At 43.1% G+C, this 19,057-nt stretch overlaps 2 protein-coding genes across 3 annotated transcripts; one reads left to right on the top strand and one right to left on the bottom strand.

Annotated features, from left to right (window-relative positions):
- Positions 1-743: 743 nt before the first annotated feature.
- Positions 744-1,511, bottom strand: LOC131262188 (nucleoside diphosphate kinase). Its single transcript, XM_058264136.1, has 2 exons — positions 1,298-1,511; positions 744-1,173 (listed from the first exon to the last, which is right to left on the bottom strand). The coding sequence occupies exons 1-2, from the start codon at positions 1,469-1,471 to the stop codon at positions 841-843; spliced, it is 507 nt and encodes a 168-aa protein (XP_058120119.1). The 5' UTR covers positions 1,472-1,511; the 3' UTR covers positions 744-840.
- A 350-nt stretch (positions 1,512-1,861) lies between these two features.
- On the top strand, positions 1,862-18,752 carry LOC131266926 (UDP-N-acetylglucosamine--peptide N-acetylglucosaminyltransferase 110 kDa subunit). Of its 2 annotated transcripts, XM_058269618.1 has the most exons (8): positions 1,862-2,335; positions 3,045-3,231; positions 3,844-4,054; positions 4,189-4,372; positions 4,458-4,526; positions 9,285-9,481; positions 16,049-18,151; positions 18,222-18,752. In XM_058269618.1, exons 1-8 carry the CDS (start codon positions 2,210-2,212, stop codon positions 18,484-18,486), a joined length of 3,342 nt encoding a protein of 1,113 aa, XP_058125601.1. In that variant the 5' UTR covers positions 1,862-2,209; the 3' UTR covers positions 18,487-18,752. The 2 variants fall into 2 exon arrangements, with proteins under 2 accessions (XP_058125601.1, XP_058125602.1); XM_058269619.1 differs by lacking the exon at positions 3,045-3,231 and having other exon boundaries at positions 2,214-2,335.
- Positions 18,753-19,057: the final 305 nt, after the last annotated feature.

Genomic DNA, 19,057 nt, shown 5'->3' with positions numbered 1-19,057 from the left:
GTATTCATCGATTGGTACCAAGGTGTATTAAACTATCGAATGTACCTTGGGTTTTCATTGCTTAATTTTAGGGTCAAAAAGAAATTTACACACATTTTAACAAAACCCTATTTTTATTTGATACCGATGGTTTGCTAAATGATAAACTTTTTATAAAAGCAGCGTTTACAGTTTATGTTAAGGAGTTGATAATTAAAGACCGCCTGTTGCTATTTGATGACCAAGCTCAACTCAAATGTTAAACAATAACTAGAAACGACTACAAAAAAGAAAGAGAAAAGGACCATTCTTTAATTTACAAATAAAACTAATACCATAGTTGTGAACTTCGATGCCCTTCAAAGTGCATACACGAAAGAAAAAAACAACTATCAGATGATTGATTAACACAAAACCCGGCATTGGCCAGCACCGATATGATCGTTAGTTAAATAAACACGACGCTATTCGCTATTTCCTTTTGGAATAGTTGACAGTGTATGGTTAAACACTATCTTTAAGTTTCTACGAGATTATCTGTGTTTGGTTAGTGTAGGTCTCTTCGCTATCAATTAAATTGCTACCAATAACGATGAATCAATAACAAAAGGTTGCGATAAGTGCAGGCCCACGTAAGCAACTGCATCGCGTGATGCTTAACACTTATTGCTTTATAGTGATTGCCCTGCCACTACTTTCACCTCAGCCTCTTTGTTTTTAGTCAAATATTTCTCAAGGTTAAAGAGATGTCACAAGTTTGCAGCTACTCTTGCATTTAATAATTTATTTCCTCTTCTTGAGAAGCACATAAAAGCATGGACTTAAAACTTTAAACATAAATGGAATACGTCTCTCGTCTGCTTACTCGTATACCCATGTTTCGACAGCCGGAGTATAGGAAACCAGCTCCTCATCCTTGAACCAAAGAGCGATCTCCTTGTTGGCCGATTCGACTGCGTCCGATCCGTGGATGATGTTGCGACCAACCTGCACGCACAGGTCACCGCGGATGGTTCCGGGCTCGGAGTCAGCCGGGTTGGTGGCACCCAACATCTTGCGGCCAGTCTTGACGGCATTCAGTCCTTCGAACACCATCGGCACGACCGGGCCGGAGCTCATGTACGTGACGAGACCGGGGAAGAACGGACGCGCGGACAGATCGGCGTAGTGCTTCTCAAGAAGATCCTTCGATGCCTGAAAAAGAGATCATGTTTGCCATTAGATCGCCATCTCGGGTCAGAGAGCACGTTTTTCGGTCAACTTTTTAAGGTTATGACACTTGGCAGCTCGGCCATCTACACGAACAGGATTTACTTACCCACATGAACTTCATGGCAACCAGCTTGAAGCCTTTAGCTTCGAAGCGCTGGAGGATTTGGCCGACGAGTCCACGCTGGACACCGTCCGGCTTAACCATGATGAAGGTACGTTCCTTGTTGCCGGCCATCGCGGAGGAAATTAATGAGAAAAATGCAAGAAGCGATCCGATCATACAAAATGCTCGATACGGAATGGTCGTACGATTTTTTACGAAGTCCCGGCAGTGCAAAAATTGGTTGAGTGCCACTTGACACTTTGTGAGTGCCTTGTGCGAGCAAACTTCACCATTCAACAATTTTTAATGTCAACTAAGCTTGAAATCCTTTCGAGTGGTGTCAAAAAATCTTTAAAAATCGAACTAATAGTTTGGCACACTAAACATCCCTAAAATCAATGGTTTTATAAAACTATTTAAACATTTTCGATAAACTTTGTCTTTTGCGCCATCTATTCGTCAGAAGCGATACTACATCCTGTCAAATCGGTGTCGGCCACGAATAAAATCAGCTGCCGCTGCGATACCTCGAATTGATGCTCAAGTGTTTTTAGAAGTGCACCATCGATAAGCGAATGTAATTCAGTTGCTACGTAACTTTGGTGCTGTATCGTCGAAGTCTGCGCTAACAATTCATCAGCGCTTGCAGACGATTTTAGTTTATTCAAGATTGAAACAAAGATTTGGAAAGCGAATTAAAAAAAGCTTTGAACTGCAACAGTGGTAAAAAGGCAGGTTTTCTAGTGACCCTATTAACATCCGAACCAACCATAAGGTGATTTTTTAGTTTCCAACAAACTCATTGTCTGAAATACGACCAATTGCATCAAATCAAGTGGAATTTAGGTGTTGGTTGATGGTGAAAAGCCAAGTGTCTGTCCTTCGACACATCCAAGTTCTCTCTGGTGGGGAACAATGTCCTCAATTGAAAATGCCGAAAACGGTGTAGGAAAATACCATTCTTATCAGACGGTGTACTATATCATCACCAACAACACCAGCGCAGAAATTGAAGCGGAACCCGTGGAAAATTTGCAGACGGTAAGTGTTTAATTAACATCGGTGGCAAGATGGTGGATCGATCAATTGACCAATCCTAATTGGGGGCCAACGACACGCAATACCCTACACTGCTTTGGTGGAGGGGGTTAAACCTTCACAGCGAGTATAATTTCCATATTGTAGAGGATACAACGGGATAATTTCAAATCAAAATATAGGCAAAGATAGCGAAAGGATGAACCTCCTGGTTTTATAAAACATTCTAGAACAATTTTTGAAGGGAAGCGACAATTAATTTTTTTCTCGCTCTACCCACTTGAAGTCTTGGTTATAAACACATCTTTTTTTTTTGTACACAAAAAAACGTACCAACCACTCATTGAGAGGTTTCTGTCATCTACGCCGTATCTGAAAATGTGGGCAAGAGCGAGACAGAATAAAGCGAAGAAAGGATAGCTATCACAAGCGCCAGCTGAAAGTCGTATGACAATGGCTTGGAAAAAGATGGCGATTAGGTGCTGATCGAACGCGCTCCGCGATAATAGGAAAAGATTGCAGCGTGTGAAGGTTAAAGGGTGTTTTCTTGGGGCTAATCCAGCACAGTACTATCCGATAATCAGTGCAGAAACTGTGACTCCCGAGTGACACTTTACATAACAGCAGTTTAAACGACAAAAATTACATTCTCTTGCATTGTGGTCATCGCTGGATTGGAATGTGCTCGGCGTACCGCAATTGAAACCAATAGATTACTACAACAGTGGACACTGACCTCACGCGGAAGCGTCGGAAAATAGAAGCTATCAAAATGCAGGGTCAAGTGGCGGGCGCGGTACAGGCTCAAGGCGGCTCTCCACAAGCTGCCGCCGCGGCACAGCAGCAACAACAGAACATCTCGGTTAAAATGGACCCCGCGAGTCAGCTGTCTTCCGCAGGTGAGCAAAAAATACTGGATTCTTTATTCTAACGTTCTAGAAACTGTACGAGAAAAAATATTCAGCCTATCGGGCCAATCAGATGACGAGATAATTGATCTTTCGTGCTATGTCGTCATGGAAATAGTTTTATTTTACAGACCCATGATTAATTCGCATTTATTTCCTGGACAACGGTACTTCCTTACGCCTTTGCTCTAGCATAAGACAATTTAGGCGATTGGCGTATGGTTGCTTTGAATTGTCGTCTTTTAAAGATTGAAAATTTATAAAAATGCACTTTGCCATTCCTCTCCAAGGGCAGCACGTCTTACGACGACGCGCATATTGATTTTCTTCCTCCATTGACCGCGGTCACGCGCTTTCGAGACGCTCTCTTTCACGCTAGCGTACTCATTCTTGACTACTGCAGTTTTCTCGCTGCAACGTGACTGCCGCTCAGCGATAGCTGCAACCACGCCGTTGCAGTTTCAACAGCCACTGCTTCATTTCATAACACTAATTTTTTTTACAATGTATTCATTGTAACAAGTCTCACAGCATACTAATACGCGAAACAGTGGCTACCCTTTTTCATGCAGGATGATCAAAAATTTGTCATTCCTTTTTTAGGTCTGCTGGAACTTGCTCATCGCGAATATCAGGCCGTCGACTATGAAAACGCTGAACGTCACTGCATGCAGCTCTGGCGACAGGAGAATAACAACACGGGGGTACTTTTACTGCTGTCTTCGATTCACTTCCAATGCCGGCGTTTGGATAAATCGGCACAGTTTTCCACGCTGGCTATTAAGCAGAATCCTCTGCTTGCCGAAGCGTACAGGTAAGAGAATGTGGCCTGTCAAGCAGTCAGACCCAACATTGTTGCCCATTACTTCACCATGTCCTGGGTACGCATGGTATACCTGTTCCAAGACTAATTATACCTTTTTCCTCGTTCTTCGTGCTTGGTCGTAGCAATCTCGGTAATGTGTACAAGGAACGTGGGCAACTCCAGGAAGCCCTAGAAAACTACCGACATGCCGTGCGACTGAAGCCCGATTTTATTGACGGATACATCAACTTGGCTGCTGCTTTAGTTGCAGCTCGTGACATGGAACAGGCGGTGCAAGCATATGTCACCGCTCTCCAGTATAACCCGGTAAATTGATCTGCCAAATAGTTACGTTGAGCGCACAAAATTACAAAAGATTAATGTTCTTCTTTATTGTCTGTTACGCATCCAGGATCTGTACTGCGTGAGAAGCGATTTGGGAAATCTTTTAAAAGCCCTGGGACGGCTTGACGAGGCCAAGGTAAGTGATTTAATACAAACAAGGTGGCTGTAGTCCGTTCACAGATCATTACTCGTATCATTAAGTTCGTATGGTGTGGCTTTGATTATGAGAGTCCAGTTGAAAGCAATAGGATACAGGATCCATATGCAAATAAAAAATTAAGCCTGTATAATCATTATATGCAATTGCCTTCAATGAAGTGTGTTAGTGAATTGATGGTTTTTGTTTTCAAAAATCAAAAATCGACAAAGTAGTGCCAGGAAGTTAACGTAATATTAATCGTTGAATCGCTTACTATGAGATGCGGTGAGTCGAGCTTTATGTTGTGAAATGTAAATATTACTTTTGTCAACGTGAACTAGTTAATTGAGTCTGTTCGGTTGATGCTTAATCACGTGTTTGCAAAGCATTTTAAAAGACAATTGCATATTTTGAAAGTCTTTCAGCAAAGTAAGACAAAAAGCCAGTCATCGTACGCACAGTATTCGCATTCATCATTTATCGTTTGAGCCACCGTCATAAATTCGCAAATTTCTTCATTTAAGCCACATTAGCTTACTGCAGTCCAATGATAAGATATCGGTATTGGAGCAAGTACGAAAAACAATCGATGTTTCTTCATGGCGGAGGAAAAGAAAGCCACTATTGTTAAACCCAACCTGATTGATCATATGCGATTCTTGCCCCAAACCATTTCAGCACATTCGGCTGCCGCAAAAGAATGTCTTCTGTTTGTTTTATTGCATGACGTGAACGTTTCAATCGATCGAAACTCGAATGTTGAAAGTGTCAGACGCGCAAATATCATCGTTGCTCACGTTCGATTGAAACGTTGCACGGTATTTTTTGTTTGTGTCAATTGAACGAATTGATGATTGGGCGCCATGTGCGGTTCGAGGTTGGTGATGATAGTCGTCAGCAACGGTTCATAGGAGCAGCATCCCGCGACTGCCAGTGTACGGTGGTCACTTCCATTATCTGAGGTGGCGGAACAGCCGAGCCAAGAATGACGAGTTGGTTGGTTTGTGGTGCCGTCTGCATGGAGAGCTAGCGTCGCGTTCGCGTTGGAAGCAATTCAATATGATAATTTTTAAGTGTCTTTCCGGATCAAACAAATAGCGACAGGTAACGTAATTTGTTGGATTTTCAAAGGGCACGAACTGCTTTAGGACTTTCGATCATGCAACAACCTGGTTCTATCTGGTAGAACGGTTGTCGCTAGAAAGATGTTCCATTTTACTATCCACTTAGGAATAGTCAAATGGAAGAAAGTATCGTAAAGCCTGGTTCTTGCCTGATCGGTGTTTAAAATACACCGAATCCATACTGTTTGGTTTAATTTATTTGATTTAGAAATAATCAGATCGTAACGAGTTTCATGGCATTTCTGAAGATGCAAACAAAAAATAGCATTCTTATCAAGAGCAATTCCATGACACGTTGTTACGTTTGAATTGAAGGAAAATGTTACGAAAAGCTATTCATAAAAAATGGAACTAACTTTCACCGAACTAAATAGCTTGAGCAACATTTTCATTCAGTACATGTTAATCCACACGCCGCAAAGCAGCTCATTTTTCCGTGTATGGTGCGGTCTACGAATGCGGGTTTCTGCGTCAGCTCTATTATCTACCTTCTGCAGTATCGATCATCAACATCCCTTTCTTTTATTTCTTTTAATATGTTTATTTCTATATTAATACTTTTTATTCGGACTGTATCAGTTGTCACACCTCTGTTCAATTATAACGATAACCTTAAAATAATTTTGATATAGAAAATTTTCAGTCATCATCAATGTTAGACAAATGTAATCCATCATAGAACCTACTTTCGAGGTAAACAGAGGTTGTGTGTGATTGATATGGACGAATATTCAACGGAAGTCGCTAGAAAAAACCTTTACACAACTATAATATTAGTTTTAGGTATCGCATACTTTCCTATAACTGTTATATACAGCACATTGGAGTAACTCTTCAAAATCAACGTGGCAACAACGAATGATATAGCAGAAACGAGGATACACCGGCCGAGACAGAGTTTTGTTTGACAGATTTTCTCTGATCTTTGTATGTAAATAAATATTAATGCATATTTTATACAATTTTTCAGCTATTTATGCTAAGTGTATTACACAGGAAGCTGAAACATTGCTTATTGCTCATTTGATGGATAAGATAAATAGAATCAAAATTGATTAATTTTCCAACCATGAGTAAACATGTTTCAGATTTCTATACTAACCAAATAATTGTTTATAAATGAGCAGATTCTACACATACATCGTATACGACGAATATAATTCTTATGTAATCCGTTCATGACAATTTATTTTTGCAGCACATGTTTAAATGTATGAATTTATTCATCAATCATAGTTCATCCAACCTTTGTTCGACAAGATCATATCAGTGACTACAATTCATATTCTATATTGTATGCCCAGATGTCGGATGTTCAGTGCGTAAAGAGATTTCTGGTTAACGCGGCGAAAATGTACTTGTCGTAACTCTTTCTAATGTATAGTTTCCACATATTTTGTTTGCAAAACTAGTGGGAGGTCGAAAGACTAGAGAAAAATGTTCTTTTAAATAGCGGTTTGTTGTTCAAAGTGGATGGTTAATTTTGAATCGTTTTCATTTTCTGATTCACACACATGGCCTTTCAAGTACTGATCTCTGATTTTTGTTAATATACTTAGCATCAGGTCTAAATGAAGGCTTCATTTGAACACTGCGTATGCTGTGAACTTTATGCTAGATTGATTTCTCTATCTCTTGCTACTTTTTCTTCGATATGATTACGTATCATCCGTAAAGGTTCTTAAAAATAGTGTCATTTAAATGCTCCTTGATGTGTGCGGCGGGAATGATTTTGTTTTTCCGTCGCTCTTCAATTTTCAGAGAAAATCTGTCAAACATATCAACTGCAACCCAGTTTCACCATTTCTGCTTCCCCATTAGCGTTTACACATTCGTTTTCCACGCGCAGCTGTACACTTGATGATATTCTTTGGCTCGATCTCGTCTAGCCAGTTAACTAATATCTATTCATACCTAGACATTTTCACCTTTGAAAACCATCTCTGCATTCCATCCTTGCGGCTGCAAACGAGAACGATGGAACCACACGGCCATATCAGCGTAATTTCCAGAGCCAAACAAAATAACGAAATGAATGAATAGCGAGAAGAGAAAAAGAAAACAAACGCAATATTTTCTTAGGCTTGCTGTGTATAGCTGTTTAAAGGTTTTTTCTACAACTTCTTTCCTCTTCCACCCGTTCTGTCATCAGCACGAAAGATAGATATTTGCAGCGAATCCTTCATCTATGCACTGGCCCCCCCATGCCGTACGCTTCCCATCTGATGGGTCGCCGGCATTGTATAGCATGTGTTTTTTCTTTCCACCCCTCCCAACGCCTCACTATTCCCGGTTGTGTGCGCAATTTCACAGGGAACGAGTGTAGAGAAAAGGTTAGCGAGCGAGCGGACCACTTCATTCGCTGAAAAGGGTTGCTTCTCGCGGATAAGCAAAGCATTGGCGACCTGGCGCATAATACCGTATTCGTACACCACACCACAACCGAAAACCAACCAACAGCCCAACCCTCCCTCTCGATCCAGGTGGATGATGCTGTTTCCTCTCGAGTGACTTTGCGCGTCACACTGGCATTTCTCTGTGCGTGCGTGTGGATTTGCACATAAACACTCGACAAAAAAAAAGAAGGATAAAAAGGAACTAATTCAGTGCTATACCGGTCTCTCCTGCCGCCCCAACTTCCGTAACGGCGCGGAGGTCGCATACACTCTGGAGCGCACGTTATTGCACTTGGGAAACGTGACTGACGGAATGAGAGTCTGAAAGTGGCTGCAATCGACGCCATCACGATGCTAGATTAGCTCTGTTTTGTTTTACCGCTAAGGAGGAGGATCGCGAAATGCGACGCTAGTAATTTTTAGCGAGCCCAATCTACTGCTTTCAGCATGATATGTACCATGTTTATGTCCTATCGCCTTCCTTTCATATTTAAAAAAATATCTGTTTTTGTTCCTGGTTTATGTTGGTTTAAACTTTAGATTTAAATTACTATAGGATGTTTCTCCTCCATATCATAACGAATTTTGCATAATTGACAATATTTCAAAACAGCAAAAGCTAGTACATAGTTCATTCTCTGGCATCGTCGGTGGAAAGTGCGGTTGCAATCATTTGATTCTCTCATTCCACACATTTCCCACAAACTGCGTTAAAAGAAGTGTGTTAGTTATCGAATAGATTTTTTAGGTTTTCTTTTTTTTTTTGTTCTTTACCAAAAAACATACATATTTGTCATTGTTTTCAGTCCATCATTTGAACTAGTTCATAGCCAAAAAAAAAGAAGTGCAATCGAACACACAGTTATAATTCATTTTCATATGTACACGAGGCCTACGGTGGATATTGCAGTCCATGCATAAATTCAATTCAATACACAATCCCTAAATGATGCAGTTCGGAGCCGTGTGTGCAATACTAATTCATTTTCTTATCTCTTCTCTTTTCCCGGTGTTCCTTTTTTACTAAAATAATTGAAAACAAATTATGTTCAAATGCATATGTTCGAACCTCTCATTCCCTTCCTCGTTCCTTCTGGTTCCTATCGAAAAATTAAATTTTTTTCCCCCTTTCTTAACCACCACAACCAATCGAAACCGAACAACGCATCGCGTTCTGCATGCTGTTGCGAAAACTTGCTTCTATCGAAACCTCTACCGTGTTGGGATTCATATAGGCATGCTACCTGAAGGCCATCGAAACGAGACCCGACTTTGCGGTCGCTTGGAGCAACCTGGGGTGCGTGTTCAACGCACAGGGCGAAATATGGCTGGCGATACACCATTTCGAGAAGGCGGTCGCGCTTGACCCGAACTTTCTGGATGCCTACATCAACCTGGGCAACGTGCTGAAGGAAGCCCGTATCTTTGACCGGTGAGTCCAGTTGTTTTTTTTGTTATATGCGTACTACTATATATTTTTCTCTGTAACGTAAGGATTTCCGTAAGCCACGGAGTGCACTATGTCAACCTCGTTAGTCTCTGTAGTAACGGACGTCTAGGTGTATCTATCGAAAATCCTCACTCCCCCAACCCCCCTCCTCCCTTCCCCACCCCAGCACTATCCTATCGCTCACCGATAAATGGGATAGAGTTTCAATTGGCTTGACATGCGTCCAAGCATATCAGTTGTTATATGTTGTAAAATGAGGGTAACCATGCGTAGGATGATGGTGCAGGCGTGGGTGGTAACGAAGAGGTTTAAAAATAAAAAGCCCTGAAACATTTCCCGTGCGTGTAAAATCGTCCTACCCGTGGTACTATAGACGTTACGTTCCGTCGAGCGAGAGGTTGTTACATTTCGCTTTGATGTGGTGACACACTGACGATCAGTCAGTACTGGGTGGATGGAGTTTAGGTCAAACCACGACAGTATCCCTTCACGTTCGGTCGAATACTCCCTAAATAAAAAAGATAATAAATGGAAGATACTGCTCCACAGGGTAGATATCTGTTATCTGTCTGTGGTTCAATAATGTCAATGTTACGCGATATTCTGTACGATATAATACCTGGTTGAAAATGAGTATTTGGAACGTATCATTTCCGAGGCCGTGTTTTTGCTTCAGGGATGATAGACAGGTCTTTGCTCTGTGACGCGTCTTCAACTCTACAAGGTATAACGTGAACACTGACTAACTAATGTATTTTCGGACATTATTTGCGTTTTATCGTGTAAAAGGCATAATCTTACCAAATATGAATTTATATGTTAGAACAATCTAAGCGTTAAATTTAGCCATGTTAAGTCAGCTTATGGAAGGTAATGTAATATTTACTTTCTTTTAACATTTTTTTTACATCGCTCATAGATCGAGCATATGAACGACTGCCGTCGCTCCGACAGTCGAAGCTTGCGTGACAGTGTTCGCCATCTCCATTTGTGAACAATTAATTATGAACGAACGTATGGCACATACCACATGGTTCGATGATAAAACTCAGGCACACGGTGGTTGTTGAATGATACGATCAACAAACGGCTTTCTACGAAGTTCAATTTGTCGAGCTTTTGTCCAAAATGTTATGTAAATGTTACGACTAAATTCTTCCTATTTCGCGGCAATCCTTTTAGTAGTAATTTCTATGTCGGCAATTACGGTTAGTGTAGCAATTTTTGTAGGGGAGTAGACTTGTTAAAAGGTTGTTACTCCGTGTAAATCCATTTCGCTTCGTCGATCCACTTCAAGTACCACTCACGCAGTGTAACAAAAATTCTTTCCTTTACATCCATTCGATTGGGTGGTTCTTCAGCGTACTGCTCTATAATGGTTTGTCCCAATGGTTTCTGAAGAGTTGAGTTTTTGTGACGGTTGTTGGAGCACTTCTGTTCCCGATGGTGGTGACGCCGCGGTTCTTCTGCGCGAAGGACATTGGTTGTGGATTTTCAAGAGTCGTACGGCTGGCTTCAAATAAATTTCCACTGCTGCTGATTTTCCCTCATTGGCAGCCAGAGGTACAACAGCGCAGCACAGTCTCGGGGAGTGGGATATTTGAATGGCGGTGTATTTGAAAGGTACTCAACTTCCCTTTTTTTTACAATTTTCTGGTCATGTACACACCGTTTCGACACGGGTACACTCCGACGCATTTTTACCGGTACAAATTTCAAATTCCACAAGAGGTTGCACCGTACAGTGGTAGAATCACGAGAGCTGCGAAAAGAGAAAAAGTAAACGCACGTAAAATGATGAGAGTAACTGTGAAGGATAGCGGGAGAAAACGCGGAGATATGTAAGCAACATGGAACCATGGTATCGAGAGAAAACCATGTCCTTGCGAAGATTCCTGCTGAGAACGCAGCCAGTGGCAGTATCGGTTCAGACAACCTAGAAAACGGTTGATTTTTAAATTCGGTTCCCCCCAATCCGGTGGGTCGGAAAATTTCACGTGCGCTGCGATAGTTTGTAGATCGTTTGTGTATGGTGTCTTAAATTCTGCAAAGCATACGAGTTTTTTTTATGGAATAATCCATGGCTCGCCAATGACTCCATTCTTTTTAGTTGATTTTAAATTTTAAAATGTAACCTGGAATGTGTGAATAATGTGATGTGATAGTAAAATGATAACGGCATAAAAACGACACTTCATCGCAGAATCAATAATGTTTAAACATGATAAGAGCATGTTTAAAATTATGCCATTGAAAAAAATTAGCCAAGTTTGAAGAAAGAATTCTAAAAATTCTAATTCTGGCGAAAATGCTAGAAATCCTTGATAAGGTCAAATGAAATAGATACAAGACTGGCGTCTTACTTTGAATCATGATGTTCAATGTATTTTGTTACCATGCTCCTTGAGACGATAGCTTCTAAGTTGGAAAATCAATTTCAGATTTATGTGGGAACAAGTGCAAAACATACAGAGGACAAAATTACACAACCTTGTGGCAGAAATGGTTCAAATCTGATCCTTTGAATTCCACCAACGCAGCTCCACCCTCCGCTCATACTTTTGTAATTTTAAGCTGTTCCAAAGTTCATAGTAAAAAATGAAGCTCCAGGCTGGAAAGATTTATTAGAAAAGCGGATACACCGTTTGAGGTTCTATTGAGCAACAATATTCTCTCCTTTTTATTATGGGGGGCCGTTCGCTGCCAAATGGTAGTCGGTTAATTAATTACCGTTTTGACATAATTTTGAAATCGCATGCATCGTAGGCTGGTCTTTTCGCGTTCTAATTATACTTCAGATGCATTTCCTCTTGCGTGCGACACAGACACCACCCCCTGTGGTTGAGACGTGTCACGCCCGTCTACCGGTCTGCTCTCCTTAACCGAAACAAACATATGTGCAAATACATATATGAGAACAAGTAAGGTCTCATGGTATTACCTCCTAATTTTAACTTTTCTTGACAAACAGACACTCACGCATCTACCAAACCTAACGGAAGCAGCAAGGGGCTGACGTAAAAGATAGGGCCAGGTTTTCAGTCGAACGTCTCCGATCAAACCCGAACCCGAGAGTACGTCCCATTGCACGTGGCAAGGTGAGCGTTGTCGCAAGGTGATCAGTGTTTGCGGCTGTTAAGCAAACAGATTGCTCCAAGCGTGTGATCATACCACTAAGTATCCGTTAATGCCTTCAGTGACAACACTCGGCCCTTCTACAAACAGAGTATTTGGCAATGAAAAGAATTCACTAGAGCAAGTTGATTTTTACGTGTTTTACATTAGATATTACAGCCTATACTAATGGTATTTGTGTATCAATGGTATAAGCAATGAAAGGACACGGTTTTTTGAGGTAGGGTCGCATAATAGCACATTCCCTTTCCTTATTAGATCATCATGGAGAGAGCAGGTGTTCCGTCGGCTAATTTAATTGCATTCCCTGCTAAAGCTCATCCGTTTGGTACTTGCCGTTCGGGGATCGAGAAAGCGCAAGACACGGGAGAAGTATTACTCCATCAACATTGCTATGTTCTGATTTAAGAAATACTTTCAAAAATATGTTTTAGTCAGAAGTATTTCAATTTCAGTGGAATTCGTTGTTTTTTTTATTTTAGACGGAACCCAATTTTGACCGTTTTTAATAAAAGGAAATAAATCGGATCTTGGTTTCGACGGTAACTCCGACCCAAACTAAGCATAGGTACACGTAGTTAAGGGAAGAAAAAAGGAATGTAAAGTGAACCTCTTAGGACAACGAATGTATATTTAACTTATATTTGTTGTAAGGACACAAGGGAAAGCTGGTAGTGGTAGTAGTGGCTGGCAAAACTCGGTCGTGTAGTTAGTTCGCCGGAGGTTTGGTCCTCCGGGAAATTAGTTTGTGGTCCGCCTTGACATTTTGCGTGTTATTTGAACTGCGGAGAGGGTTTGTCCTGTATTGCCAACGATGTGTGTGCTAGACGACAACACAAGAGGATTTGCAATGTGTTTGGATTGAACTCGGACGTGGCAAAGTTTTAGTTGGGTGTTTCAAGACCCCCTACCGCAAGGTGGATTCGACTGGAATCAGTTTGCCAACTATAACGTCGCATTCCAAGTGACCTGCCAAATTGTTCTAATTAACAGCGAATCCCTGCCATGCTCGAGTAGTGCGTGCAAATAATAAGATGAAAATAACCATTTGGCTCATAAAGTGTAAAAATCATGGTGTACATCCTATTCGGGTAGTTTAGCGGAGAGGACACAGCTGCCAAATTGCATTTGTCACCAACGATACCGTACAAGAATAACAACATAGTTACAAGTGTTGCCAACTTTCGACAAGTGTTACCCCCTACCGTGTCGCAGAGAAGTACTTCTCCCAAACACCGAGCCGTCCGGTGGCACACCACCGTTATTGTTCTTGCCTGCCGTCACCAGAATCGAACCTTCTTCCGTGCTCTGTGGTGTGAAATAGGCAATGCGCCACGGAGATGGACTATCAGTGTATTGTGATTTATACGATCGTGCGCATCACGCCGTACCATCCGTACAACTCGCTCTCGGAGCTGAAGGCAAGCCAGGAGGGCTGTTTGGATTGGATTAAGTTTTACATTAAAAGGTTAGCGCACGAACCGGTATTGCAGAGCAAATGGGATGAAATTAAATTACAGGCATGGTGTTATGGTTCCACCAACAAACGGGTTGGGTATCTTCTTGCCAATCGCCGGGGGATTGATTGAGGTTGATTGAGCAGCTACGAGCGCTATCTCACTTGGGCATACTTTTGTACGCGTCATTTTCACTTTTATCATTGTTTGGTCTAAAATTGAGACTAAAATCCACTTTGTGTAAAGCATGCTTTCGGAACATTTTGCCAGGAAAAGTTTTCCACCACACGATGGAAGTAAACGGGGGCGGCATTCTTAAACATTATTTGGCTGTCTCTTTTTTTTGTTCGCTACTTCGTAGATCATATCGCGTAGAGAAGTGCTTTGAAATCTCCAATTATGTTCATTTTTGTAGGAATGGGTAGTGTCTGGGGTCCTTTTTCTTTTCTTCCCTTTCCATCAAAATCAACCCGCCTGGGTTTGTTTGTGGCACGTTCTTGTGGACGCAAGGATGCGTTTTAAAAGGAAGAGTTTGAACAAGCTTTTCAATTGCCTCCCACGGCTGAAGAGGCATGATGCCGGCTGGTGTTGAAACGTCCCATGGTTCGCGATAGGCACGCACAATACGAGTCTGAAGTAGTACCTTTCTATACGCAATTCTGAACACCCACCCGACAGTCAATTAGGAAATATAGAGGGAAAAAACAACGCATGCAAAATGATATTTTTCGTATACTTTTTTTTTCCTAATTTATGTTTATTCAATAACGTTCGTTGGTAACGAGTTTTTTTAAGTCTCCTTTTCTCCAAGTGAACCTTCATAAATCTGTTGAAAAAGTTGTTCAATCCCAAATGGCGTCCTTATGTACGATATTTTACAGTGCTAATCGGGTTTTGATAACCCAAGGTAAAAAAAAAGTATATGTCGTTGCCATAGTAAAGGCTCTCGACCCGGTTTCGATGTAGAAGGTGCTTCACCCATGTAGAAGTGGAATCGCGCTTTCTAAAAATAATCTTATTGATGTAATGGAATTTATTAAACTTCCTGTAGCAGCGCCACCCCGACCAAGCCCGACCGACAGTTGATTCCTCTCGAAAAGCTCCCTGACCGTGTCAACCAGGTCGAGGAAAGCAAACGGACGAAGACAACGAACGAATGGATGAACGGATAAATCTCCACTCGCTCATCGTCGTCATCAGTTTCCATATCTTACACTGGAGGCGGCTTCCGTTAGAGCGATGGGGGCAGATATGAACACTGATTCTTAGCGTTTGCAAATGCGACCTGCGTTCCGTGCCTTGTCCCCCGTCGTATGAACCGCCGCCCTCCGTGAAACGAGTGGCGGTTGGCATTTAGCCCTCCTAATCCCTTTAAAACCGAAAGAGTTTGCACAAGTCGTTTCCAATTTATTTCACCTTTACCTATGTTTCGGAAACGCTTGAAAGTGACGGTCGAGAACAAATTTGATTTAGAGAGTTGTGTTCCGTTTCCGAACGACGAACGGGTTAAATGTTAAATTAATTTCCATCGTGGTACCACCGAAGGCACTAAGTGAATCATTTTTGGTTCTTTTTTAATGATACATAGCCAATTTTGCAAATACATTTGATGTTGCGACAAACGCATATTTGATTTGGTTTGAGAACAGATAAAATGCTTAATTAAAAATTAATTATTATTTTGCATCATTATTTGAAAACCTTAGAGAATTATTTTTCTCGAAACGAATAGAATTGACCAAACTAGAGCTTACACGCATGAGGGACAATTGCGCTCGGTTAAAAATTGATTTCAGGGTTTAACAATCTCAACATTTTTTTTAAATCAACTTATTACTTTATTTTACCGATGATTCTTGTTTCAACAAACACTATTTTCCAGTCCGGTTCCAGTAAATTTTTCATCAAATTCAATTTTAATTAAAAATTCTTTTCTCTGTCTTGTTGTGTTTTTCAGAGCTGTTGCAGCATATCTGAGAGCGCTCAATCTATCGCCGAACAATGCGGTGGTGCACGGTAATCTGGCCTGTGTGTACTACGAGCAAGGGCTGATCGATCTGGCTATCGACACGTACCGGCGGGCGATCGATTTGCAGCCCAACTTCCCAGACGCCTATTGCAATCTGGCCAATGCGCTGAAAGAGAAGGGTCAGGTAAAGGAGGCCGAAGAGTGCTATAATATCGCGCTACGCCTCTGCCCGAACCATGCCGATTCGCTCAACAACCTGGCGAATATCAAGCGTGAGCAGGGGTACATCGAGGAGGCCACCAGGCTGTATCTTAAAGCGCTGGAAGTGTTTCCCGAGTTTGCGGCGGCCCACTCGAATCTGGCCTCGGTTCTGCAGCAGCAAGGTAAGCTGAACGAGGCGCTGCTGCATTACAAGGAAGCGATCCGCATCCAGCCGACGTTCGCTGATGCGTACTCGAATATGGGCAACACGCTGAAGGAAATGCAGGATGTGGCCGGCGCACTGCAGTGCTACACGCGTGCCATCCAGATCAACCCGGCGTTCGCCGATGCTCACAGCAATCTGGCCAGCATTCATAAGGACTCGGGCAACATCCCCGAGGCGATTCAGTCCTACCGGACGGCGCTGAAGCTAAAGCCGGACTTCCCGGATGCATACTGCAACCTGGCCCACTGTCTGCAGATCGTGTGCGACTGGACGGACTACGAAGCACGTATGAAGAAGCTGGTAGCGATCGTTGCGGATCAGCTGGACAAAAACCGGCTCCCGTCGGTGCACCCGCACCATTCGATGCTTTACCCACTGTCGCACGAGTTCCGCAAAACGATCGCAGCGCGGCACGCGAACCTGTGCCTGGAGAAAATCAACGTCCTGCACAAACCACCGTACAAGTTCACGCGCGAGTTCGTCGGTCGGCTACGCATCGGGTACGTGAGCAGCGATTTCGGCAATCACCCGACGTCACACCTGATGCAGTCGGTACCGGGGCTGCACGATCGCTCTCGGGTCGAGATTTTCTGCTATGCCCTTAGCCCGGACGATGGGACAACGTTCCGTGGAAAGATTAGTCGCGAGGCGGAGCACTTCATCGATCTCTCGCAGATCCCGTGTAACGGGAAGGCGGCCGACCGGATCCACGCCGACGGTATACACATTCTGGTGAACATGAATGGCTACACGAAGGGAGCACGGAATGAAATATTTGCGCTACGGCCGGCTCCGGTGCAGGTGATGTGGTTGGGTTACCCGGGTACAAGCGGTGCCTCGTTCATGGACTACATCGTGACGGACGCTGTCACATCGCCGCTCTCGCTGGAATCACAGTACAGTGAAAAACTGGCCTACATGCCACACACGTACTTTATCGGTGACCATCGGCAGATGTTCCCTCACCTGAAGGAGCGCGTGATCGTGAGTAACCGAACGCAGAACAATGGGCTGGCGGACAACGTGGCCGTGATCAACGCAACCGACCTGTCGCCGCTCGTCGAAAGTACCGACGTCAAGACCGTCCGCGAGGTGGTCCTGGCTAACAAGCCGGTCGAAATTCAGCACAAAGTGGCGGAACTCCCGACTACGACCCCGATCGAAACGATGATCGCTTCCGGCCAGGTGCAGACGTCCCTCAACGGAGTGGTTGTGCAGAACGGGCTGGCAACGACGCAAACTAACAACAAGGCGGCCACAGGAGAGGAGGTACCGCAGAACATTGTCGTCACAACGCGGCAGCAGTACGGTTTGCCAGATGACGCGATCGTGTACTGCAACTTTAACCAGCTCTACAAAATCGACCCCCTAACATTGCACTCGTGGGTGTACATTCTAAAGCACGTACCGAACTCGGTGCTGTGGTTGCTTCGCTTCCCGGCCGTCGGTGAAGCGAATATTCAGGCCACTGCACAACAGCTGGGCATTTCTGCGGGCAGAATCATCTTCTCAAACGTCGCCGCCAAGGAGGAACACGTGCGCCGTGGGCAGCTGGCCGACGTATGCCTCGATACGCCCCTGTGCAACGGCCATACGACATCGATGGATGTACTGTGGACTGGAACGCCGGTCGTGACGCTCCCAGCGGAGACCCTTGCATCGAGGTAAATCCAGAAACAATTGCAAATGTTGTAAGTCCGATTTTAATGTTTTTTTTTTTTTTTATTTATTTAGAGTTGCAGCGTCACAACTGGCAACGCTTGGATGCCCGGAACTGATAGCAAAATCGCGCCAAGAGTACCAGGATATCGCCGTCAAGCTCGGCACTGATCGGGAGTACTTAAAGGCGATGCGTGCCAAGGTTTGGGTCGCCCGGTGCGAGAGCCCCCTCTTCGACTGCAAACAGTACGCGCAGGGTCTAGAGACGCTGTTCTACAAGATGTGGGAGCGGTTCGCACGCGGTGAACGACCCGATCACATTTCCGCCAAGGAAAAGTAGAGAGTTCTTCACGACGCTTTACGTGGGAGGAAAGCTAGGCCCGACAATATTGTTTAAATTTCCTGATTGATTTTCCATTTTTCATTTAACTTGTCTTATAATGCATTTCACCCACATCCGGCGGCGTCAGCGAGCGGAAGCTTAGCGTACGCGTCATATCTGGGTGTACATGTGAGAGTGTGTGTGGTGTGTTAGGAAGGGTTTTTTGTTGTTATTTATTTAAGGACTTTTTTCCTATGTTAGGATTTATTAGAAAAGAACGGTTAGTTGAAAAGGTATAGAGGCAAGCTTACTGTTATATTTAAATATACGCAAGTAGTTTGATTAGGCGGGTGTCATAAACGACACACAGCCAAATGCACCCGTTGTGCGTTTATCGATTTAACATGAAGGTTAACCTTTGTTGTATGTAGTCGAAAGCACTCGGAAAGTCGCCGCCTAATTAGGCTCAAGTTTTTTTTTACATGCATGGGAAGATGTATACTATTTTTCCCCGTTATACAAAAGGTTCAGTTTCTCCGATTCTAAAATTTTGTTCATACGAAATCATTGTACATAGGCAAACGAATGG

This window comes from Anopheles coustani, chromosome 2 (genome assembly GCF_943734705.1).
Source record: "Anopheles coustani chromosome 2, idAnoCousDA_361_x.2, whole genome shotgun sequence".
NCBI lineage: Eukaryota > Metazoa > Arthropoda > Insecta > Diptera > Culicidae > Anopheles > Anopheles coustani.
Note: the sequence above shows the minus strand (reverse complement) of the source record. Positions and strands in the feature narration are given on the sequence as shown.

Bases quoted from the DNA above. Each gene is read 5' to 3' on its own strand.
- LOC131262188 (XM_058264136.1), bottom strand. From the start codon at position 1,471: ATGATCGGATCGCTTCTTGCATTTTTCTCATTAATTTCCTCCGCGATG. The intron at 1,174-1,297 runs GTAAGTAAATCC...TCTCTTTTTCAG, and splicing joins TTGCCATGAAGTTCATGTGG to GCATCGAAGGATCTTCTTGA.
- LOC131266926 (XM_058269618.1), top strand. From the start codon at position 2,210: ATGTCCTCAATTGAAAATGCCGAAAACGGTGTAGGAAAATACCATTCT. The intron at 4,373-4,457 runs GTAAATTGATCT...TTACGCATCCAG, and splicing joins CCGCTCTCCAGTATAACCCG to GATCTGTACTGCGTGAGAAG. The intron at 4,527-9,284 runs GTAAGTGATTTA...GGATTCATATAG, and splicing joins GACGGCTTGACGAGGCCAAG to GCATGCTACCTGAAGGCCAT.